Source organism: Amblyraja radiata, chromosome 5, assembly GCF_010909765.2.
Source record: "Amblyraja radiata isolate CabotCenter1 chromosome 5, sAmbRad1.1.pri, whole genome shotgun sequence".
Classification (NCBI taxonomy): domain Eukaryota; kingdom Metazoa; phylum Chordata; class Chondrichthyes; order Rajiformes; family Rajidae; genus Amblyraja; species Amblyraja radiata.
In genome coordinates, this window is record NC_045960.1 from 55,462,895 (window position 1) to 55,488,761 (window position 25,867).

General features: G+C 43.7%; 1 protein-coding gene across 4 annotated transcripts in view; it reads left to right on the forward strand.

Annotated features, from left to right (window-relative positions):
* Positions 1-25,867, forward strand: part of l3mbtl3 (L3MBTL histone methyl-lysine binding protein 3) — a 120,280-nt gene that overhangs the window by 14,359 nt on the left and 80,054 nt on the right. For 3 of the 4 annotated variants that reach the window (XM_033021250.1, XM_033021252.1, XM_033021251.1), the window contains exons 2-3: positions 25,342-25,481; positions 25,691-25,802. In XM_033021250.1, the coding sequence (XP_032877141.1) occupies positions 25,365-25,481; positions 25,691-25,802 (229 nt within the window). In that variant the 5' untranslated portion in view covers positions 25,342-25,364. The remainder of the gene's footprint in view (positions 1-25,341; positions 25,482-25,690; positions 25,803-25,867) is intronic. The other variant, XM_033021254.1, reaches the window with a different exon arrangement.

Below are 25,867 nucleotides of genomic sequence, written 5' to 3' on the forward strand. Positions count from 1 at the left end.
CAACCCCTCTCGCATGGCGAGGCCGGGAGGAGGGAGGGAGGGGGAGATCTCCTTCCGCCGTCTGAAGCAGCTGCACCAAAGATCCTATAGCTATAGGATCTTTGAGCTGCACCGCTCGGCCCCGCACCTTCCTATCGGCTGGTGGAGGAGAGGAGGCAGTGGCGAGGAGATCCCAACCGCCTCCCCCTTTGGCGGCGGCACTTTGGCGTTGGACAGGGACGGTCAAGGCAGCGGGGCGATGTTGTCCGAGTAGCGCTGACCTTCCTTCCTCCCCACCTCCTCTCCCCCTCCCCCCCCCCTCTCTCTCTCTCTCTCTCTCTCTCTCTCTCTCTCTCTCTCTCACGTACGCCCCCTCCTCCACCCCTCTTATCCTGGGACCCCTCCTCTCCATCCCGCACTGATCCCCATTCCCTCCTCTATTCAGTTCTCTCTGGAATCCGCTGTGCTCCCCTCCCCATCTACCCCCTCCCAATCTATTCATCACCCTACCCACCTCGCATTGATTCTCCTGCTACCCCACCCCACCCATCCTACACTGGTCCCCCAATTCATCCTGTACTGACCCCCCTCTCCATCCATCCTGCTCTTCTCCCCCATTCATACTGCACTGATCCTCGCATTCATCCCGTACTGACCCACCCTCCATTTACCCTACACCAAACCCCCCATTCATCTTTTACTGAGACCCCATTCATCCTGTACTGATCCCCTCATGCATCCTGTATTGATCCCCTCATGCATCCTGTACTGAACCTCCCATTCATCCTGTACTGATCCCCCCCCATTCATCCTGTACTGATTCCCCCCCCCCCCATCCATCCCATACTGATCCCCCCCATTCAACACCACTGACATCCCCCGTGCTCTCCCCTCACAATTTTAGATACTCCAACCAACACGTACTAATTCACCTGCCTCAATCCATCCATTCCACACCGATTGCCTTCTCAACCCCACCCCCCCCCCCCGCCATCTATCCACCCCGCATTGGTTCACACACCCCCTGACCCTATTGTGCTTCATGGTCTTCAGAGCAAACATTGACTATGTTTGATAACGGAATGCAATCAAATGTGTTTTCATTCCCAATGTTATTATTTGTTTTGACACCTTTAAACATATTACCAAAAGAACATTTGCTGCAGTTATGTCCTTTGGCCATCTCTTGTTAGATAGTGTAATGTTTAACCTGTCGGTGTTAACAGCTATTATCATAAAATGCCTTTAGAAATTTCCTTGCAACCTGTATATTTTGTTATGGATAAATTATGTGGGGAGCGAGAGTGTTTCTGTGCCAATAGCAATAACGACCCATGCTATGGCCATGTCATGGTATTTTCGGTCCTTCACAGAAAACATGCTTGCATCAATCTGTAGTGTGCATGGTTAAGCATATATGTTACCATGGTCCAGGATTTATTGACACAGGTAGATCATATGCTGAATAATCCAACCACATTTTTGTTTGGAAGTGGAAAGAACTAATAGAAATTGCATTAATTTCAATGTGTAAAAAGAGTTGAAATATTGTATTATAATTTTGCTGCATGTCATTGTGGTATATATCATGTCTTGATTGGTGAATATGTTTAGTTTGTGAGTTATTTGAAGCAGAAATAATATGTGAATGTAGACAAAAGTGCTGGAGAAACTCAGCGGATGCGGCAGCATCTATGGAGCGAAGGAAATAGGCAACGTTTCGGGCCAAAACCCTTCTTCAGACTGATGGGTTTCGGCCTGACACGTTGCATATTTCCTTCGCTCCATAGATGCTGCTGCACCTGCTGAGTTTCTCCAGCACTTTTGTCTACCTTTGATTTTCCAGCATCTGCAGTTCCTGCTTGAACATAATATGTGAATGCTTCATTGGCTGGTAACTACACACTTCGTCCGAGCACGTTATCGCACGCGTCATGCAAACCATCTTAAATGACCACCTAAACTGTCATTTGGCAACCTAAAAAGCTGTCAAGGTTGCCCGGCTGGCAACAGGGAAAAAAAGGGAGCCCTGTTGTATTGTTTACTATTATGTGTACCGAGAAACAATGACAAGTTTTCTTGAATGCTATCCAGTCAAATCAAATCATACTATACAGGAGGTAGGTTGGAAGGTTGGGACTACTACCCCAGCTTAGGTTTAAGTTTAGGTTTATTGTCTGATGTACTGAGGTACAGTGAAAAGCTTTGTTTTGCATGCTATCCCATATATGAGGTAATGTGTTTTATTTTAACTTGCCTAAGAAGTTTGCTGGAAAGCTAAGGATGTTTGGGCAGAAATTGAGGGAGATAAATGCACATTGCCACAAATGGGTTATGTGATAACAAGATTGTGTAAGTCCTAAATGCATGTTTCCGACTGAGCCTGTTTACCAACTCTCCATGTTTATAACCAAAAGTAGAAGAGGATTTGTGAACTATTCCATTAGCATCACTGTTAAAGCCTACTATGTGACTGGAGAAGACAATGTTGAAGCATTCACAATTGCATTCAGCTAGAAGAGTTATGCATATGATTCATGCTCCTCCAGATGTCCCATAAGCACACATTAGATTCACCCTGCATAATATCTAGAAATCAAGAGCAAAATCTATGGATGAGGGAAGCCTATAAACAGAGAACTGCAAATGCTGACTAATGCGCAAAAGGAAACATGGATAGGAAACAAGGGGTCTTGACCCAAAATGCCGCTTGACCTGTTGAGTTACTCAAAACTTTGTGTCCATTTGATGGGGGAAACAGCAGATGTAGTCCCGAAGTTTAGAATCCTGAACGACTGAGGCCTCAACCAGTACTGTTGCAAGGATGGCACACCCGACAACTTGTACAAATATGTCCTGGTCACAAAGCAGGATGGTTCCAATGTATTGCTGCCTTTAGTCAACAATTGATCATCAGCAAAATGATGGAAGTTGTCGGCAATAGTATAGTCAGGCACCCTTCATTAAAAATCTGTCTATCAATACTCTTTTTTGAGAAAATAATAAATCCAGATGCAAGCTGAAATTGACTGCCTTTGATACAAATGTGGTAGTCATAGTGAACTGAAATTCATAGAATACTCTCCACTGATTTGGAAGATGTTTGTGGTTATTGAAGGTCAGTCTTCTGGACATTGTTGCAGGAATTCCTCAGCAGTATGCCAGACCTGACCATCTTAAGCCATCATCAAATAACCTTTCTATTATAAGATCAAAGTTTAGTTCCATTCAGACCTCCTCAGCAAATGAAGCAGTCCAGCTTGCAAGTGAGTAGATTGCCAAAAAGTAATCTGTTGATAAAGTTGCATGTAAACTCATCATTCTCAAGTACCAGGAAATTATAATTTTCAGCAAAGAGAGCATTTTAACTACTCGGCCTTGAAGTTCAATTATCATTTGCCCACTCCCTAGCATTAACATCATAACCATATAAATATTTATTGCTGCAAGAATAGTTTAAAAGCTGAGTACCCTGCAATGAATAGCGATATATTTTCAGTTTCCTTGCCCTTCCTTGTTTAAAATCTGTAAATTTGGAATGTACTGATGGAATAACCCAGGTGAGTAACTTCAATGTAATTTGAAAATCCTAATTTGCCTCCTGGCTTCTCAATGCTGTTCCAATATCTGCAAAACATAGGTGAAAAGTGTGATAGAATTGTCCTACCTGAACGAGTGCTGCAACAACAATACTGACACCACTAGCAGCACTATTGTGAATAGTATTCACTATCCTCTGTCCCTCACCCATCCCACACAAGTAGTGCACATGTGTAGGATTTGCAAATTACATTGAAGTTACTCATCCGGGTTACTCCATCAGCATGATCCAAATTCACAGATTTTAAACAAGGAAGGGCAAGGAAACTGAAAATATATCGCTGCTCATTATTTTATTTTCACTGAGTCCAAATCCTGGAATCCTTAACTAAAGGCACCATAGAATATCATCACTGACAGGATTGCCCCAGTTCCCAATCATGGCTCACCATCAACTTCTCAAGGGCAATTTAAGTTTGACAAAACTAATTTATTTCAATGATGCCCATGCCCTAAAATAATGGCCATCCAGGTGACCATTGGGTTTATTTAAAGGGAGAATAGTACATGTATTGCAGGGAGGGAAATATTCTGCTGATGTTGTATTGCTGACCTTGGGTTGAGTTTTATTTTCGGGATATACGGTGTTTACATTTTCTTAAGTTGATCTGAATTGTTTTAATACCCCCAAATTGGGACACTAGGGGTGCCGCACTGAAGGCAGCCACTGCCTACAATGTGTTTGTTTTTTATATTTTTAGTTAGTTTTAAAAGTATGTTTCTGTAGTTTCTTTAACTTTTCTCTGTGGGGGAGGGGGGTAGGGTAAGGGGGAAACCGTTTCCCAGTCACTTCCTGGCGAGGATGCGGCCTACCACCTGGATTGGAGTGGCGTTTCCTGCCGGGGACCGGACCAGAGCTCCAGCAACGGCGGCGCAGCACTGGATTCACCGCAGAGCGGGCGATGCCTTACCTGGGATCGCTGTGGAAGCTCCAGAGTGTTGGGCCTGCTGCATCTACATCAGAGCTGTGGTTCGTAGAGCTTCCAGAGCGGCCGGCACTGTCTTCAACATCGTGGAGACCTGGGACCCTTTGCCGAGGGCCACCAGCGCTGAATCTCCACCCGGCGCGGCCTGTGGACTTCGGGAGCCGTGGACTCTGGTAGGAGGTGGCCGTTTCAGATGTCCAAGCCACGGAGGACGTCCTCCAGTCCCGACGTCGGACTTCCATCACCCCGGCGAGCGGGCCTGAACATCAGGCCACCCGTAGCGGCGACATCGGGGGTTCGGGAGCCCCCCAACCACGGGAGGACAACGGAGGAAGATGACTGAATTTAGGAGCCTTCCCTCACAGTGGGAAACTTTGATCCCGCTGTGTGGGGACGTCTGTGTTAAAAACTATCGTGTTCTGTGCTCTTTATTATTCGTATGGCTGTGTGGCAACCACACATTTCATTGTACCAATTGGTACATGTGACAAATAAATGTATCTTGTAACATTTATTAAATGAGATTCTGGCTCTCTTCAAGTCCCCAGAGGTAAACCTCAAAATGCTGTTTCAATATAGATTGAAACAGGCAGGCAGACAGGGAGCCTATGGCAGGCAGACAGGGAGCCTATGACAGATATGTAAACAATTTCAACCATGGTTCAGCCGAGCTTGGAATAATCTATATATTCATGAAAGGGCAGACCAATAGCCTTTCTAATGTTGTTATAGTTTAATGGATTCTTGAATGCACATTTTAGACGTCCATGAACAAATTCCAAGATACAGTCAAGTTGAGTTTATCATTGGTTGAGAGTGAGAAATTGCGAGGGAGCGTAGCGACCGAGGTGGGGAGGGTGTGGGAGGGGGTGTTCCCCCTCCCATAGTAGGCTCCGGAGGCGGCACTCACCTGTTCCGCTCCTGGCTCCGGGCCGGGGTTAAAACTCCATGGGGTGTGGACAGAGCGGTCGACGGACATAGAGCCGCCGGAGGTGAGGGTGGGAGGTGTGTGCCGTGCCTCTGGGAGGAAGGGGGAGGGGGGTTGGTGCTGGTAGTTTGATAGCCCTGCTTTAAACCAATCCCCTCTAGTGCTTGAATCACATATCCTGGGAAAAAGACTATGCATTCACCTGATATTCCCCTCATGGTTTTTACTCGCCTCTCAAACAATTTTTGCTTTATTTTGAACTTTCAGCACCCGCAGATATTTGAGCGTGAGAAATTTTGTGATCAGCGTGAGAGCATGAGAATTTTGTGAAATGCGCGTCTCACGCTCAATGCATGAGAGTTGGCAGTCCTGCTAATAATGCAAACATTTTATGCAAGTTCCACTTGTTTGGACAAAAATCACTTATTACTGCTTTATAAGTTAAGTTACTTTAAGACCATTTCAGAAATGATGGCACTCAACATACAATCAACTAACAAATTAAAGCAAACTAAAAAGAAATAACATGTTCCCTTTCCTGACTCGACCTCATAAGTACTTTAACGCTGTTAACAGAGCAAAGGGATATTAATCTCAAGAATTAAAATGGGGAAAGTGGGGGCAATTTTGCTTAAATGGTCATTCTAAGTCCATTCAGATCTTCATAGAGTCAGAGTTATACAACATGTACGTGGCTGGCCCAATTTGTCCATAATGATCAAGTTGGCATTCTGCGTGCCCAGGGACTGGCTGCCATTCCCAGATCAGCTCGCGTCCCAGGGACTGGCTGCAGTTCTCCGGTCAGCTCGCCTGCTCCGACCCTGCGAAAACGAATTGAAAAAAACGTGGTTTTTCGGGTTACGGGCCGGATTCAGCCCGTGTGCCGTAGGTTGCCGAACCCTGTCCTAGATGTTTGGCCTCATTGTGGTCCTCCCCATGTTTTACAACCGATTCACCTGGTTAGTTTTATCTCCGGCTGCTTCATGTTGTTGGCGGCTGCACATCCAACCAAGAAAGAAGAGAAGAGATGCGACGTCACTCACAGCCGCCAACTAACGCGCTTCCCCAGACCGCACAGATCGTTGTGATATGGCGCAAAAAGACAAACTGCAGGCAGTGAAGACAGCGTGAGAATTCTGTCATCAACGTGAGAATTGGCTGAAATGCGTGACTCTCACGCTCAAAGCGTGACAGTTGGCAGCCCTGTCTAAGGCCAGGATGTGACAACAGACGCACAGGGAGACACATACACAAAGGAAGACACACACACACACACACACACACACACACACACACACACACACACACACAGGGAGACACACACACACACACACACACACACACACTCACACACACACAGGGATACACACACACACACACACACACACACACACACACACACACACACACACACACACACACACAAGGAGACACACACAGGGAAACAGACACACACACCTTTCCTTCCTCCCCTCCATCCTCCCCCTCCCTCCCTCTTTCCTCCCCTTCCTCCCTCCTCCCTCTTTCCTCCCCCCCCATCCCTCCCTCTTTCTCCCCTCCCTCTCTTTCCTCCCCTCCCTCTTTTTCCTCACGCGTCTTCTTTCTCCCCTTTCTCCTTCCCTTCCTTCATCCCCTTACTACATTTCCTCCCCGTCTCTCTTTGCCTCCATCCCTCCCTTTTTTTATTTCTCTCTCTCTCTTTCTCCCCTCCCTCTCTTTCCCCGGCCGCCCAATGGGGAGTCTGGCGGGCACGGTGCAGCGTGGATTGGTGGCGCTGGCGCTGCCTTGTGAGTTGAAGGGCAGGAGGGAGGGAGGGAGGGAGGGAGGGAGCGAGGTTGCCGTGGCAGCCGGAAGCGCAGCGCTCGCAGACAGCACACAAAAGCGCTGACACCCGCTGCCCGGGACCGACGCGCTTCCCCAATCCGTGCAGATCGCTGTCATGTGGCGCAAAGAGACAAACTGTGCAGCAAAGATCCTATAGCTCTGCTATAGGATCTTTGCTGTGCAGGGACTGAAGTCAGCGTGAGAATTCTGTCTTCAGCGTGAGGGCGTGAGAATTGGCTGAAATGCGTGAGTGTCACGCTCAATGCGTGAGTGTCACGCTCAAAGCGTGAGAGTTGGCAGCCCTGAGTTTATTGTCATGTGCACGTGCAGATACAATGAAAGGCTGTACTCTTGCAATAGCGATTTCAACATATTTGTCAAAATGTACAACTCACACTACATCAGAAGAAATTTGTCTTTTAACAGAGTTGTATTTCAAACTATTCAACTTAAGTCAATGGCACTGTAAAGCATGAGATTTGAATATCTTTAATAGACAGCAGTATTGAACCTGAAAATATATTTGTATTCGTATTTAGGAGCATTTTAATTCTTGTATTCAATGTCCATCCTCTTGATTACTGGTGCTTTTCTGAAATGTGTAAATTATCAAGGTGTATTATAACTATAGACTAAGATTGCATCAGGTTCAGCTCCAAATCCATGACCTTCATGATGAGGAGAATGCAAGCAAGAATGCCGCTAAAACATGTTTCTTTCCAAATGTCTTTTATCAGTCGTAGTGGCATTGTAATTACAAATATTACTGAAGGCAGTCCAGCAACACCTTGGGAATACAGGAGATGAAAAATGTGCTTTTATTCTTAATTTACATTTAATACTAGACCAAGTGCAGACCCGTTGGGCCTGTTCCCCCAACGTGCGGTTGTGGGGGGGGGGGAGGCGGCATGCAGCGTCACACACACTAACTATCCCCCCCCCCCCGCACTAGTGCTAATTACCCCCCTTGATATTATATTAATATTATTAATTTGCTCCTTTTACCCCATAACCACCCTATCTACTGACACATAGCCCCCAACGCAGTCACATCTAGAGAGGGGGGGGGGTAGAGAGTGAGGGCAGAGAGAGAAGGGGCAGAGACACAGAGAGAGGGGCAAGAGGGAGAGGGGGGTGGCGAGGAGGAGAAGAGGGAGGGTGGGGGAGGGGAAAGGTGGGGGTGGAGGGGAGGAGAGAGAGAGGGTGAGAGTGAGGGGGAGAGAGGGGGGGAGAGGGGAAGGGGAGAGGTGAGGGGAGGGGGAGAGGTGAGGAGCGTGGAGGGAAGGGGTTGGGGTGTGTGGAGGGGAGGGGGGGTTTAGGGGAGGGATGGTGGGGAGGGGATGGAGGGGAGGAGTGGGAGAAAGAGAAGGGGGGAGAGGAGGAGGAGAGGAGAGGGGGGGAGAGAGGAGAGGGGGGAGTGAGGGGGTGTGCTGAGAGGGGAGTGAGGTGAGGGGAGGTGGGGAGCAGGGAGGGGGAGGGGGGTGGAGGGAAGGGGGTAGGGGTGTGGGGAGGGGGGTTTAGGGGAGGGATGGTGGGGAGGGGAGGAGGGGAGGAGGGGTGAGAGGAGAGGGGGGGTTGAGGAGAGGAGGAGGGGGGTGAGGAGAGGAGGAGGGGGGTGAGGGGAGGAGGAGGGGGGGGAGAGAGAATGCCTTTTTATTTCAACCCAAACCCCCCAAACAACCATTTGCAGGCAGTGCTTTTTTACTTTAACTATATTTTCATTTTCAAACCACATTAAGGGTACTTACAGTTGTGTGGACATGTGTTCAGTGTTATTCACAGCTCAGAGAAATGTGACCCTCTGCCTTCCTCCAGTTTGCAGACTAATTGAGGCACGCCACTTCCTGGTTTTATAATCCATCCCCCCTGCCGCCAGCGGGGGCAGCAGAGAGAATGGGGAATTTTGTAAAATCATTAATATCTCTGTCATTTTTCATCGACTGGAAAAATCCTCGATACACATGCGGCGGAGGGGGGCTCTGAGCGAGGTGGCCAAAAATAACGGCCGTAGGTGGCGGCGTTCTCTCGGAAATCGCAGCACAGATCGCCAAAACCGGTCAAGAACAGACTTTTAGTAATATAGATTTTAGTTTTGTCTTCATCTTTGAAATGGCTCACTATTGACTTCTTAACAGAACTCTGGATTTTCGTAAATGATCCAGTTCATTTCAACTTTTTTTTCTTCAACGTTATGAATCCTGGCTGTTTTTCTGTAACTATTCTATAGAAACCTAGTTGGTCCTTCCTTGGATAGGGATTGGCCAATGGACAGTACCAAGAGCCCCTGATGTCTCTCTGATTTGACCAATTAGATAACAAAGTTTACACTCAATGATTTAATACACATTTCTGAAATAATTAATTCCCAGTTCCATCATGTTTTACTTTGTACTTTACAGTTTACAGTCATATTACAATTACAGTCAATGTGTCAAAAATATGCAATGCTTTCCTCTCCATTAACTGATTTATTAGTGCTCCTGATTTATTAATCCTATGAAATTGTTGTGATTTTATTCTCTTGGGATCATGAAGGCTGTCAGTTTAAGGAAGCAGTTGTTTCAGAAAAGACCAATTCTGACAGTTTTGTTTATATTAACGAGGAAAGCTAAGAATATAAGAAACAGGAGCAGGTGTAGGCTTGTTGTTCCCTGAAGCCTGTGAATCTGCCATTCAGTCAGTTCATGGTTGAACCAATCTTGGCTTTAATAGTATTTTCCTGCTCTCTTCTTTAATTCCTTTAACTCCCATGTAATTTTAATTGTCTGGCAATCACTGTGCTGAATACCCAACATAAGAGCTCTCCGGGATAGAGATTCCTAAAGATTTTCAACCTCTGACAGAAGTTGTTCCTCCTCATCTTTATTTCAGAAGTTCACCCTTTATTTTGAAACCTTGTTGTGTTCCGCTCAGGGGTGTATCTTTTCAGCAAACACCCCAACAAGCTCCCTCATTTCAATGAATCATCTCTCATTTTTCTAAATTGCAGTGAGCACAGGGCTAATCTACACAGTTTCATTCCACACATCAACCTTGTTCTTCACTGTTTTCAATGCAAGCAGATCCTCTAAATATTGAGATCAAAATTGCTCTCGGTATGGTTTTTCTTGCAATGTTTTAAAATTGCATCAACACTTTTCAGCTTCATATCCCTTGCAATAAAGGGCAATATCCCATGAGCATTTCTAATTGCTTGCTTTACCTGTGTCTTTTTACAATACTGGAGAATTTTTGACAAGCAAGATTAGTAGTCACTTTTTTACAGAAATACAGTGTTCTTAACAAAAATCTACCCATCATGTGAAACATTATAAATAGCAGATATAACTTAGATAAGTTCAAGGCCGAAGGTAAAAAACTTTTTTCATAATAGACAAATTTTCATCATTTTCCCACCATTTTGGACACCAAAAGTGTGACATTAAACTCTGCCACATTTAGTCATGAATATTTAATTCATAAACAAACTTCATATGGCCCCTCATACATATACATTTTGATATAAGAAAATATCTTCATCTATATTAGGAGAAAAACACAGTAACATTAAGGTAATACAGTACAGTAAAGATCCCGTAACGGTCGTTGTGCTTGGTGTCCATTGTCACAACGTCCGTTATCGGGGTCAGTGCCTCCAAAGTTAAACCACAGAGGCTCCAAACCTCTAATGCTTTTCAAACACCCAACGAGGTATCCTATGGTAGTAGCGATTTTTGGGTGAGTTAATACATTTTTCTTATTTTGCAATTTAATATATCAAAAACATTGTAGTATCAAAAACACAGCATCCGTTTAAGATATATTTCCCGACTTTTTATAATAAAATTTTTTTTTTACATAAGTTGGTCATAAAAACTAAGAAACTGAGCCAATCTTCAATTTGGCACCACACTGTCTCTTGTTTACCTTTTGTACGGACCAAGTCACTAACTTCATTCCTTCGTGTTAACTTAGGGTAGCTCCGCAACGACCGTTACGGAGACATTTTACTTACAAAAAAATCACCCCAAATCAAACTATCTGACGAATCATCGGCTATCGATGTTGCTCAGATCCATAACGTAATGTACCGTTTAGATCACATCGGTGAAAATGCTTGGTTTTCGCTGGGACACCAAAATGAACGTTTTTTTTTGTGTCCACCGCAACGTACGTTTGTGTATATGATGTGTAATGCGTGTTATGGTGTCCACAGATGGATGCAGTATTCTACTACATGATCAGGTAAATGAAGTGGAAATGGTGTTTGCAATTTTATTGTTCCATGTGGTATTTATAAACATAGAAAGGAATAAGAAATATGTGTACTTTTTGTGCCAACCAGGTCACTGGTGGACACCACACAACAACCGTTACACAAAATGTAAATGTGTATTCTGATGCTATTTTCAGAAACTTGCCATCAATATGCTATCTTTTCTTATATTTGTTTGTTGACACTATGTTAGTCATGAACCCAATAAAGTGCTTGTCAACTTATTTGAAGGAATTTGATATTTGACCCCATTTGTCACATTTTTGTGTGCAGTATTGTAAAAAGACACACCTGCATTTTAACTTTTCAGGTACCAGGACTCAAATGTTTTAGTCTTATTCCTTATAAATAATTAGCATTTTCATTCTTCCTCCCAAAATGGATAACATTGTGTTGTCTCACACTTTATTTGGCAAATTGCCCATTCACTTCATATGTATGCCTATTTAGGCTGTTTGTGTTCTCTTTATAACTAGCTAAAACCATCTATCTTTGAGTTATCAGCAGATCTGTGCTGGTGGGCAGATTTATTGCCCTTGAAACTAGTCATTCCAGAGGGCAGTTAACAGATAGCCACTTTGTTGTGAGCTTGCACTTTAAACTACTCAGTAGAATAGCGGCAGGGCTTTGCTAATTTTACAGCACATTGGTGAAATAGATGGAGTCTTTATGAAGGGATGTCCTGACCCGAAGCGCCACCTATCCATGTTCCCCAGAGATGCTGCCTGACCTGCGGAGTTACTCCAACACTTTGTATCTTTAATCTGTTAGTTTCTCCCGGGTATGTTGTGATGGGATATTTGACTGTATTTCTGGCTCAGTAGTCCCCACTACTGAATTGCTGAACCACAGCTAAATCGCAGTACGATCAATCAGGATGGCTTGGGGTTTGAGTCCATGATCCAGATTAACATTTCATAAAAGTATTCAGAGAGAGTTGCATTTTTGGTGTTTGGCCTCTTAACTGTAAGTTTTTTTAGATCTGATCCACCAGGTGAACATGATCGATCTGGTATGACTTTTTTTAAAGCAGCATTGAATTCTGCCCATATAGTGTCCTGAAATGGGAGGACTATGTATACACACTGCCAAAATGTATAAAAATGGCCTTTATTAAAATCTGAAAATGTGCAATTTTAACCACATGTGATTTTTTTTTCTATTACAAATCTAAAATTGTGGAGTACAGAGGCAAATAAAAAATGATGGGTCATTGTGTCAAACATTATGGAGGGCACTGTACTGAACATTCAATCCCTTAGCAAGCACCATAAATGTGGTCATTTAACTTTTGGCAAAGTGTGAGAATTTGCTGCAAATTGCCAGTTGTATTCTCAACAAATAAAAATACTGTAGTGGCATAAAATAATGTATTCGTTTAGAGAAATGTCTCAAATGTTTATTAAATGTAGGTCATATGCATTTAAATGCATGTTCTTTTGAGATGGTCTGTTTATGAATGAACTTGACAATAATTGAACTTGTAAAACACATTAGAAAATAAGCGAGTTTGGTAAACGCAAAGAGTCACGGGATTTGTCAAAGGTCACTCGCGATAAACACTCTCGGCAACCATGCCGCCACATGCACACAGACCTGCGCCTCATCCGCAGCCAGGATCAAACCCAGGTCCCCGGCGCCGCAAGCGCTGTCGAACTGCCACTGGACCATCCCCGTCCCCTCCCAAGTGCCTCCGGCGGGACAGGCAGAGCCAAGCTGGAGCTAGCGCCTCCCTTCCGCGCTGGCTACAAGCCTGGGACGCCACTCCCGTCTGACTACCGCCAGCACCAGGTCCACCCCGGACATCCCTGGCCGCTCCCGGCCAGGGACGGGACACTCGGGAGGGGACGGGAACGACCCAGCAGCAAATCAACAGCACCTGCAGCGCCGGTGACCCAGGCCCGACCCGACCACGGACGAAACGCAGGTCTGCATCCATGCAGCAGCACAGCCGCTGAGTGTTTTTATCGCGAGCAACCCATGAGCTGGGTATGCGCAGTCGGAATACTGAACTCACTTATTATTGTTAGTGGTGAATTTAATATATCTAAAATAAATGCATGACCTAGAGCTGGTGATTATGATGATGACATGCACAGTTTTTGTAACCAACATCATTACTTTGGGAAACAGATGATTCTAGCCAAATAAAACAAACCAGAATTTATTGACGGTGATATACCCTGAAGAATGTCAATTCCTTTTGCATCTGTAATAAACACACTGATTTGTCAACGTGCTGGAGTAATTCAGCGGGGCAGGCAGCATCTCTGGAGAACATGGGTAGGCGATGTTCTGGGTCGGTGACATGGATAGGCAATGTTTCGTTTGGACCTCAAGGGGTCCAAATGACAATAAATTGAATTGAATTGTATTGTTCTGGGTCGGTACCCTTCTTCAGACTGAAGGTAGTGGGGCGAGGCGTTGTGAGAAAGCTGGAAAAGAGATGGGGATGGGATCAGCTCTGGCAAATGAAAAGTAGATGCAGGGGAAGGGGGTTTTCATTGCCAGAGTTGAAAAGATGAAAAAGTGTGAGATGAGGATAGAAGATGTGCAAAATGTAAAGCTGGAGGGAAGAATAAAGGTGGGGGGAGAAATGTACACATCCAAGTGGAGCACAGGGAAATGAGTATGGGGGGGAAAAGTAAAGGGGGGAGGGGTGTTAGTAGGTTAGTTCCCTAAAATTGGAGAATTCAATGTTGGGTGTTGGATTGCACGCTATCAAAGCAGATTATGAGGTGCTGTCGCTCCAGTTTGTGTGTGGCCTCGCTCTGACAATGGAGGTGTCAGTTTGGGAAGTTTTTGTGATATTATAAATATTGATCCAAAAAAGAACTTGTATCGTTGATGTAGTCACATACTCAATTCCATGATAAATATTCTTTACATTTTTATTTATGAAACGTGCTCATTTATATACTTTTCTGCACAACTGTTTTCAGAACTGTTAAAAAAAAAAACCCGATTGCATTGCTATTGATGTGGCAGCCTTTAAATCGGTGGGACCAAGCACAAACTAGGCGACCAGCATGCGGAGCACTTGCTCAACCATTGCCATCTGAAGCTATATTTATTCCTCTTCCCATTCCTGAATCAACCTACCTGCCCTTGACTTCTCCCACTGCTAGGGCGAGACCAAATGTAATCAAGAGGAACAACGCCTCCTATTCCATGTGGGTAGTTTAAATCCCAATGCTATGAATAGTGAATTTGCCCAATTTCACCCACACCCCCTTCCCCTCTGTTCCATTCACTTTCCTATTAATCTATCCAGGACCTCGTTTTCAACCCTATATTTTACCTGCTCCCCCACACCCCGACCCCATACCACCCAGTCTCGGGTGAAGAGTTTCAACCCGAAACACATGTCCATTTCCCTCCCATGATGCTGCCTCACCTGCTGAGTTCCACCGGCAGAATGTTGCTCTGGTTGCTCATCCTGAGTAATCATATAATTGTTTTGGAAAATTGCAGTTTCTTTTGTAATGGGTTCAACAGCTTCCTTTTATAATGCATTCCAGACTACAATGAGTCAGAATATGTAAACGCAATGCATGAGTTATGCAAAAACACCTTTGCTGACTTTTTGAGGTTAATGACAAGCGCTGCAAAAGTTTTCATTCACTGCAGAATCTCAGCCAGATAGAAATTGGCTAATGGGTTTTGTGTTGTTGACCAATTTCTGGAGATTAACGAACGACATTTGGACAGCAGAATTAAGGAACTGCAGATGACACAAAGTGCTGTGCAGCCTGCACAATCTGCACAGTAGGATCTTGATCAGTTGTGCAGGTGGGTTGAGGAATGGTTGATGAAATTTAATACAGAGAAACGTGAGGTGTTGCATTTTGGGAAGTCTGACATTGGCAGGGCCTACAATGTGAATGGTTGGGCTCTGGGAGTATTGTAGAGCAGAGGGATCTGGGAGTGCATGTGCATAGTTCCTTGAAAGTGGCATCACACATAGTTAAGGTGGTCAAAAAGGGTTTCAGCACATTGGCCTTCATCAGAGTATTGGGTATAAAAGTTGTGAGGTCGGGCTGCAGTTACATAAGATGTTGGTGAAGCCAAATTTAGAGTTTGTGTTCTGTTTTGGTCAACATATTATACGAAAGATGTCAAGCTGGATAGGGTGCAGAGAAGATTTATGAGGTTGTTGCCAAGACAAAGTGATCAATAGTGATCAACTTCAGGAAGATTAGCGGTACACATACCCCAGTTTACATTGATGGCGCCGAAGTAGAGATGGTTGAAAACTTAAAATTCCTAGGAGTAATTATCACAAACAACTTCTCCTGGACTGTCCATATTGAAGCTACGACCAAGAAAGAACACCAAAGTCTCTACTTCCTAAGAAGGCTTTGGAAGTTTGGCATGTCCCCTGCAATCCTCACCAACTTCTATAGATACGCTATAGAAAGCATTTAATCGGGATGCATCATAGCTTGGTTTTGGCAACTATAACATCCTGAAGCTGCGGCCCGCTGAGCTTCTAGCTGCGGGCGCAGCGTGGACTTTCCATCGCAGATTCGGGGATCCCTCGCCGGGGATTGCCGGAGAAGAGCTCCGACCGCCGACCTGCGGCCTATAACATCCTGAAGCTGCGGTCTCCGGTAGGAAGCGACTGATTCGGGCCTTCAAGCCGTCCCGACGTTGGAGTTACGAGCATCCCGATGAGAGGGTCTGTACATCGGGCTGTCCGTAGAGGCGACTGCGGAGGGTTCATGGCCCCGATCATGGATGAACAAAGGAGGACTGACTGAACGCTATTGCCTTCCACCACAGTGAAGAATGTTGATTCCACTGTGGTGGATGTTCATGTTATATTCTATTGTGTATTGTGCTCTTTTTGATTGTGTGGCTGCATGATAAATCACATTCCACTGAACCTTAATTGGTGCATGTGGCAATAAATGTGAACTCGAACAGCTCCATCAAAGACCGCAAGAAATTGCAGCAAATTGCGGCTGCAGCCCAGACCATCATACAATCTAACCACTAGCTGTTTTTGTCTCCCTCCCATTGACTCCATTTATACCTTGCACTGTCTCAGCAAGGTCAGCAGCATAATCAAGGACAAGTCACACCCTGGCCTCTCCATCTTCTCCCCTCTGCCATCGGGGGGGGGGGAAGGAAAAACAAGTGTGAAAACGCACACCTCCAGATCCAGGGGCAGTTTTTTCCCAGCTGTTATCAGGCAACTGAACTATCCTAGTGCAACCAGAGAGCATGACTGAACTACTATCTCCCTCATTGGGGACCCTCGGACTATCATTGATCGGATTTTATTGGCTTTACCTTGCAAAAAAACGTTATTCTCTTATGTATCTGTACACTGCGATTGACACTATTGTAATCATGTATTGTCTTTCCTCTGGCTGGTTGGCACACAACAAAAGCGTTTCACTATACCTCTGTACACATGATGATAATACTAAACTGAGGATTCGGGGGTCTCAACTATAGGGAGAGGTTGAGCAGGGTCGGACTTTATTCCTTGGAGTGCAGGAGGATGAGGGGTGGAATGGAATGAGCTGCCAGAGGAGGATATGACCCCAGCTCTTCCCCACCCACACTACAGTCCTCATACCCCCCTCCTCCCTGACCACCCACCACACATCGCCTCGGCCTCAGTCCACTCACCTGCCTTCCTCCGGTCCCAATCCCCATCTCTGCCGTATGTTTACCATCCCCCCCCCTGACCTCCTCCTCTCAGATACCGAATGGTCTGTCCTCGGCAGAGGCCTCACCTTTGTCCCCCTCTGTCCCCACCACCACGATTTGGAGCTCTTCTATCGTCGCATCCGCCTCACAGCATTCTTCCATGAGAAGATCTTTTTATTTTAAACTGCCGGCGGGACATCAACCGCCTCAATTTCTCCACTCCCCTGTCTCACTCTAACCTCTCGCCCCCCCCCCCCCCTCCCCTCCCCCCGAACGTAAGCCATCGACTCACTCCGCAACAACCCAGACTGGGTGATCAAACCTGCCGACAAGGGAGGTGCGGTGGTAGTTTGGCGCGTGGATCTCTACAAGGCTGATGCCACGTGCCAACTCTCAGACATCTCCTCCTACTTATCCCTGGACCATGACCCCACAGATGAGCACCAGGCCACTATCTCGAGCACCATCACTGACTTCATCCACTGCGGCTCCCTGCCCCCCCCCCAAGCCTACAACCTCATCGATCCCCAGACCCGCACGGCCTGATTTTATCTTCTCCCCTAGATACTATCCTCCGCCTAGCGGAGCTGGTCCTTACCCTTAATAACGTTTCGTTTGACTCCTCCCATTTCCTCCAAATACGAGGCATAGCTATGGGCATGTTCATGGGCCCTAGCTATTCCTGCATCTTTGTAGGGTACGTCGAACAATCCTTGTTCGAGGCGTACCAGGGCCCCATCCCCGACCTCTACCTCCGCTACATCGACGACTGCATTGGTGCTACCTCCTGCACCCACACACAACTCACTGACCATCCATTTCACCACCAACTTCAATCCGGCTCTCAAATACACCTGGAATATTCCCTACCATTTCTTGACCTCACTATCTCCATCTCAGATGATAGACTTCTGACCGACATCCACTATAAACCCACTGACTCCCATGGCTTTCTAGACTACACTTCTTCCCACCCTGCTTCCTGTAAGGACTCCATCCCCTACTCCCAACTCCTCCATCTACGCCACATCTGCTCCCAGGATGAGGTGTTCCACACCAGGGCATCGGAATGTCCTCATTCTTCAGCGAACGGGGGTTCCCGTCCCTCACTATAGCTGAGGCTCTCACCAGGGTTTCTTCAATACCCTCCCCCCATCTCCCCCCCCCCCCACTCGGAACAAGGGCAGAGTCCCCCTAGACCTCACCTTCCACCCTAATAGCCGTCACATACAACAAATAGTCCTCTGTCATTTTCGCCACCTCCAACGTGACCCCACAACTCGCCACATCTTCCCATCTCCTCCCCCCCCCCCCCGTCTGCTTTCCGCAAAGACTACTCCCTCCGTAACTCCCTGGTCAATTCTTCCCTTCCCACCCGTACCACCCCCTCCCTGGGCACTTTCCCTTGCAGCCACAAGAAATGCTACACTTGTCGCTTTACCTCCCATCTCGACTCCATTCAAGGGCCCAAGCAGTCGTTCCAGGTGCGACAGAGGTTCACCTGCACCTCATCCAACCTCATCTATTGCATCCGCTGCTCTAGATGTCAGCTGATCTATATTGGTGAGACCAAGTGTAGGTTTGGCGATCGTTTCACCGAACACCTCCACTCGGTCCCCAATAACCAACCTGATCTCCCGTTGGCTTGGCACTTCAACTCCCCCTCCCATTCCGAATCCAACCTTTCTGCCCTGGGCCTCCTCCATGGCCAAAGTGAGCACCATCGGAAATTGGAGGAGCAGCACCTCATATTTCGCTTGGGCAGTCTTTACCCCAGCGGCATGAACATTGACTTCTCCAATTTCTGGTAGCCCTTATTGTCTCCTCCCCTTCTCAGCTCTCCCTCAGCCCTCTGGCTCCTCCTCTTCCTTTCTTCTCTCCCCCCCCCACATCAGTCTGAAGAAGGGTTTCAGCCTGAAACGTTGCATATTTCCTTTGCTCCATAGATGCAGCCGCACCCGCTGAGTTTCTCCAACACTTTTGTCTGCCAGAGGAGATAGTTGAGGCAGGGACTATCGCAATGTTTAATAAGTATTTAGACATACATAGATAGGACTGGTTGGAGGGATATGCGCCGAACATGGGCAGGTGGGACTAGTGTAGATGAGGCATGTTGATCGGCATGGGGAAGATGGGCAGAATGGCCTGTTTCTACACTGTAAGACTCTATGCTGGAGTAACTAAGGGGGTCAGGCAACATATCTGGACAACGTGGAACGGTGGCGTGTTGTTTCCGGATCCTTTCTCGGGCTGATTACACTTGAACTGGAGCTATGCTGAACTAAGTTATGTCATTGAGTAATACAGCACAGAAACAGGTTTGTTAGTGTAATATGTCCTAATTTGGCAAATCAATATGTGCCACCTAAGCCAATCTCATTTGCCTGCATTTGGCTTATATTCCTCTGCATCTTTTAGGAATATTACAAAATTTTGAGATTTTAAAAATCAAGCCTGTAATTTATCCCATCAGATAAAGCATTAAAAAAAACCTTTCATATCTTCAGTATTAAAAACGTTATGGTCATTTTCGTACTAAGAAATTAGCATCTTGTTCCCTATTGTTTTGTATTGACTTAACTCAAAAGCTGTGATCGAGGACAAGGGCCGTTTTACACAGACACACATACAGAACAGTCATGGCGGCCACAATCCAATCTGTATGTACTGTGGAAGTTTTTAGTCGGATATTTAGCATGAAAATAGTGATCACGGATAGACAATTACACAATACGGATAATGATCATGTTGCCGATATCTGGGCCTAATTAACTTATTTCGCAACGTCAGATTAAAATTATATTACACCAAAAACTAGATAAGATGTTAGATAAACGTCCTACATACCTTATGTTCTAGCCTGAACTTGCGATCCGTGATTTTGAAGGCCTTGAATTTGAGCCCCGACTTTCAAATCCAGCGATTCAATAGACCAGAAAAAAAAATGTGAACGGATGACAGAACGGGATTTCTTCTACATCATAAGCTTGTGGTAAGAGGAAATCCCTCCCTGACAACAATGGAAAAACGTTCAGTCTACTCACCCACCACCCCCCTACAGCCTCTCGAGTCCCACGCACAGCAGTCGGCAGATCTGGAGCCCCACTGATGGCAGGGATGGCAGAAGATAACAACACTACATCTTTCCTATCCATGCAACCGTCCATATGCCTTTTTAAATATTGTTATTGTACCTGCCTCAATTTCTTCCTCTGGCAGCTCGTTCCATATACCTACCGTCTTCTGTGTGCAAAGGTGCTCCCTGGGTTTCTATTACATTTTTAGCCTCTCACTTTAAATCTAATGCCATCTGGTTTTTGATTCCCCCACCCCAGGAAAAAGACGTGTGCGTTAAGTTATATTGGCACTAAGATGCAGCAGAAAACCTCATCAGTTGTCATGGAAGAGAGAATTTATTATGACTCCCAGATGCATACTCATTTATTGATGTGAATCTAACGGATTGCTGAGGTTGGGTTTGGTTTGATTACTCTCCCCCACATACGAATCATTGCCAACGCTCACCAGACCATTTAAATGGCAATTTAAAAAAAAAAGCTGGTAATGCTATAGGCCGAAGATAAACACACAAAGTGGAGTAACTCAGCAGGTCAGACAGCATCTCTGAAGAGAAGGAATAGGTGATATTTCGGGTTGGGACCCTTCTTCAGACAGTCAGGGGTAAGCAAGAGGCTTGTAAGTTGTGAAATACATCTATCCATCAGCATTTCATATATGAATACTTGGCACATTTCTTTGCATTGTAAATATTCCCCCGCAAAAGAAGCACTAATCAAAAATAAATGGAGGCTTGGTTTTACCCAATTTTTTGTTTTATTTCTGGGCAGTTAACATTAAAAATATGAATTTCTGGTTGGAAGAAATAGATCATCAACCAGACTGGTTAAAAATGGAAAAGGAAGATTGTTTACCTTTTGATATCGGTTCGATATTATTTGCTACGTCTAAATTAAACAAAAAAATTTATAGGGAAAACCCTATAATATTTAGTGCTATACGAATCTGGAAACAATTAAAAAAGACATTAAAATTAGATAATTTATCACTTTTTCTTCCAATTGTGAATAATCCTTTGTTTAAGCCTTCATGGTTGGACGGGGGTTTTACACAATGGAAGAATTATGGAATTAAAAATATGGGACAACTTTACAAGGAAGGCACTTTTCTGACATTTCAGGAATTGCAACAGACTTATGGACTTCGAGGAAATGATTATTTCAGATATCTTCAACTTAGAGATTATGTAAAATCGAACTCCCAAAATTTTCGAATTAGAAATTCAGAAATTCTTGATGAATGTTGGAACAAACATCCTAATACAGAAAAATTAATATCTTATATATACAATATCTTATTAGACAGTGACATTCCCTCGACGGACTTACACAGACAAACATGGGAAAAAGAATTAAATCAAGTAATAACGAAAGATACTTGGGAAGAAAGTTTGCAACACATACATCAGTGTTCACTAAACGCCAGACATTCTCTAATACAATTTAAAGTAATACATAGGTTACATTATTCAAAAACAAAACTACATAAAATTTTTCAACATATCTCACCTATATGTGATAAATGTCAACATTTAGAAGCTACATTATCTCATATGTTTGCAAACTGTATAAAAATAAAAAAATTCTGGGTAAATATTTTTAGTATAATATCTAAAGTAACCAGCACACAATTGGACCCAGATCCAAAATTAATAATACTCGGAATATTAGAATTAAATCAAACACTTAGAACAACACAAAGAAACTTTATTGATTATAGTTTAATAACAGGAAAAAAATTAATTCTAAAATTTTGGAAAGGACCTACGGCCCCCACAATCAAAATGTGGATTATAGAAATGACGGAGACCTTAAACGTGGAAAGAATCAGATTTTCCCTGTTGGACAAACAGGAATTATTCGTTGGAACATGGTCTCCTTTTATTGATTACTTAAAGGGTCAGAATGGTTCAGCACAGGAACCTGACTAGCACGCGGGCTAAAGAATGGATGAAATATTATACTCTGAAATGTACGAATATATCTCGAATGAAGTCTTTTTTATTTTAATAAATTTTTCCATTCTTCTTTAACTACCTTTTTTTTTTTTTTTTTTTTTTTTTTTTTTTTTTTTTTCCTTCTCTTTCTTTTCTTTCTTTACTTCATCTATCTCTTTAGTTCTATCTAGTTTAAAAAAAAAAAAAAAGGCAAAAAGTATTGGAGACAATGTAATAATAATTGACAATATTATCAATTTAAAAATGTAAGACTGTAATGATGTAATTTGGTTATGTACCTATCTCCAATAAAAAATATTTTCAAAAAAAAAAAAAAAAGAAGCACTAATAACTGTTTTAAAGAACGTTTTCATGTATCAATGTAACATGCATGTTAAGTTATTACACATTATAATTTCCCAACTGAAGAATGTACTTCAGGCCAGTGCTGGAACACTTTCAGATAAAAGATTTCAGAAGCAGGGTTTTGTTTTATGGATCTGCATTAATTTCACACTTACGCTGTTGTTTTTGGCCACAACTTTTTCCCAAATCATGTTGAGTCCACATTTGAGAAATTAACTTTAATGTTCTTTCCAAAGTTTTTGATTGCCAGAAACGCTCAATTAATCTTTTTCCCCCCCTGTTATTTGATTACTATTTAATTGGAGCATCTTAACTGTAAACATTGGATACCGGTGAGAAATTGGCTCTTTCCATTCTTTCCAAATTTGAATACTATTTTTGATGGGGAACTTGTGATGGAAACATGGATACTTTTGAGTATTTTACATTGAAACGTAGCCAAATGAAAGTAAGAGAGTGAGATACTTGGAACTGTATGTGCTGGTTTACAAAAGATGACACAAAGTGCTGGAGGAACTCAGTGGGTCAGGCAGCATCTCTGGAGAACATAGATGAGTGATGTTTTTGGCCAGGACCCTTCTTCAGACTGAAAGTAACGTCTCTTTGAAAATTGAAACATTAAAAAAAAGTAGACTACCACCTTCCTTCACAGATGACCTCCTAGCAGAACAGAACTGTATAACCTAACCCAGAAAGAGATTTGAGGGGGGGAAAGAAAAAATGATCTATTTTGCCCACTGATCAAAATTCTTAAATACATCATTAAATAGTAAATCTGACTCTTTGGGTTTCTCATTGTAATGCCAATTATACAGTATGTCTGTTTCCTATGAGGTAGAGGTGAAGACTACAAGGGATACCTGGAAGATCATATTGTGCCGTTTACACTCAAGGCTGTAAATCTTGTAAAGCCTGTAAATCAAGCTGTGTATCTGATGTGCAGTATCTTGGGTTACTGCACATCAGGAAGTAGGCTGTGACAACCTTGCCTCAAGCTGATCTGTTGCTTTCCTAATTGGTGAAATGAAAATCACCAATGCCTTTTGATTTCTACAGGTTAGGATCTTTTCAAGTGCCTGTAGGGATATTGCCCACCTTCGCTCCTATGCATCGATGTGTTACCATATAATTACCATAACATTGTGCAGTGAGATTCATCATAACAGAGGATTTTCTCTAGTTATCTCTCTAGTTGTAGATAAAACATGTTACCCTATGGGCATGAATCATTAGGAATATAATTACTGAAATGTGCCACTGTATTAGAATACGAGCATCTTGTTGAGCTATAATTCTAAATGGAGTTACTTTTTATCCGAGGTAAGTCCAAAGATTGTCTATTCTTTTGAATTGCTTAAAAAATGGTTGGGAATTTGGCAGTGCACTTCATGCACATGCACTTCACAGGATGGATTTTGCAGTATCCGACTCAACAACTCAGCATCACTATTATGTATATCCAACCAGTAGGATCACAAGGATCCCAAAAATACTAAAGCAATATAATGCAGCTGCAATTTCATACTGGGCCTATCCATTGATAATTCCCTGCAGTCATGAATTGAAAAATTTGGATCTGTATTTGCCATTTCCTTAATCGCCTTGCTTTCTTAGTCAATTAGCCTGGTATGAAAGGAACATGTTGAGGTTAATTTTGTGTTTGGGTTATTTATTTAATTTAGCTTCCAAAGATTCCATAAGAAAATCTTTGGGCATGATTTTTCCAAAGGCTTGCTTTCCCCACTGTAACTTCAGCCCATTCTCACCCATTGTGACCATATAAGTGTTATTTTTTTAAGATTTGGGTAATCTTGGCAAGGTCAATATTTATTGTCCAGTTGCACTTGCCTTAAAAGGTGATAGTGGGCTAAATTCTTGAACTGCTGCAGTCCTTCTGATTGGCACTTCCAGGACTTGGACCTAGCAAAGACCAAGGGATAGCGATATGTCTCCATGTCAAGACTTGGAGGGGAGCATGCAGATGGTGTTGTTCCTATGTGCCTGAAACTCTTGAACTCTACCATCAGGAGGAGGGAGTGAGGATAGAGGTTTGGTGGGATTGTGAGTGTTGTTATTCGAGTAGCCTAGGTGAATGGTGGAGGAGTTTAATGTTTGCGGTGGTAAATGAGATATCAGTCAAGTCGGTTGCATTGTCCTTGGTGGTGTTAAGCTGCCACTTTGGCAAGTACAGCATATTCCATGAAATTTCCAAAGCGCCTTTGCAGATGATGGAAAGAACTTGATGTGACAGAAAGTAAGTCACTTGTCTCAAAATGCACAATCTGTGCCTTGCTCTTGTAGTCATACTATTTATGTGGGTCGTCCTAATGGGTTTCTGGTCAATGCTGATGCCCAGTATATTCATATTGCGTGATTTGCCGATGATAATGCTATTGACCCACAATGGCAAGTGATTGAATTCCCTTGTGTTGGAGATGGTCAGTACCTGGCATTTTTGAGGCATAAGTAAGCGTCGGTATCTGATTGTTTGTGGCCAGATCTTTCCCTATATCTCCTCGCCAGTATTTCACTTAAGTGGCCTATCTAACTGTGCGGCATGGGGTTTAAATGGCCCCATGGCTGGGTGGACTAGCAGTGGTTGCCATCTAAGCAATTGTGCAGATGTTTTCCTTGAGATAAGAAAAAATATCGGGTGGAATGAGGTAAAGAATTAAACTATTGTGTCCAATAAGCATTTGATTAAAGGTTTTTTTTGGATATGTTAATTTCACTGTCACTCAAAATCATGTGTCATACAAATCTGTTTTGGTTTTTCCTTATATAGATTTCGCAACAGTAGTAACTGTGATGGAGAAAAGCATTGTGAGTGACTGCTCTCCTGCTACTGGTAGTCAGGATTTTGATGTTTTCAGTGCTATGGATTGGAAGGATGGAATAGCTACACTTCCAGGGAGTGATTTAAAGGTAAAACGTATACAAGTCTAAAAATAATATTGAAATGTTTTTAGCTGCCAGTTTAGGAAACTTTATCCACTGCTGATATGTACCGAGGATTACTTGTCGAAATGGACATGATTAGTGTGGAAAACCATTTTCCTGGGTTTTTAAGAACTTGTTATTTGTGATTGCTATTATGAATGACGATTGATATTATTAACATCTTTTGACTTCAGTTCAGAATAAATGAGTTTGGTGCATTGGAGATCATCACAGATGAAACAGAAGTGGATAGGATAAAAAAGGCAACTGCAACAACAACATGGAATGTGCCCACTGCACAGGAAGGTCAGTGCAGGATTTTGAGATGATCATCCATGTTTTTTTTACTGTGTGGTATTTTGTGCAATAAT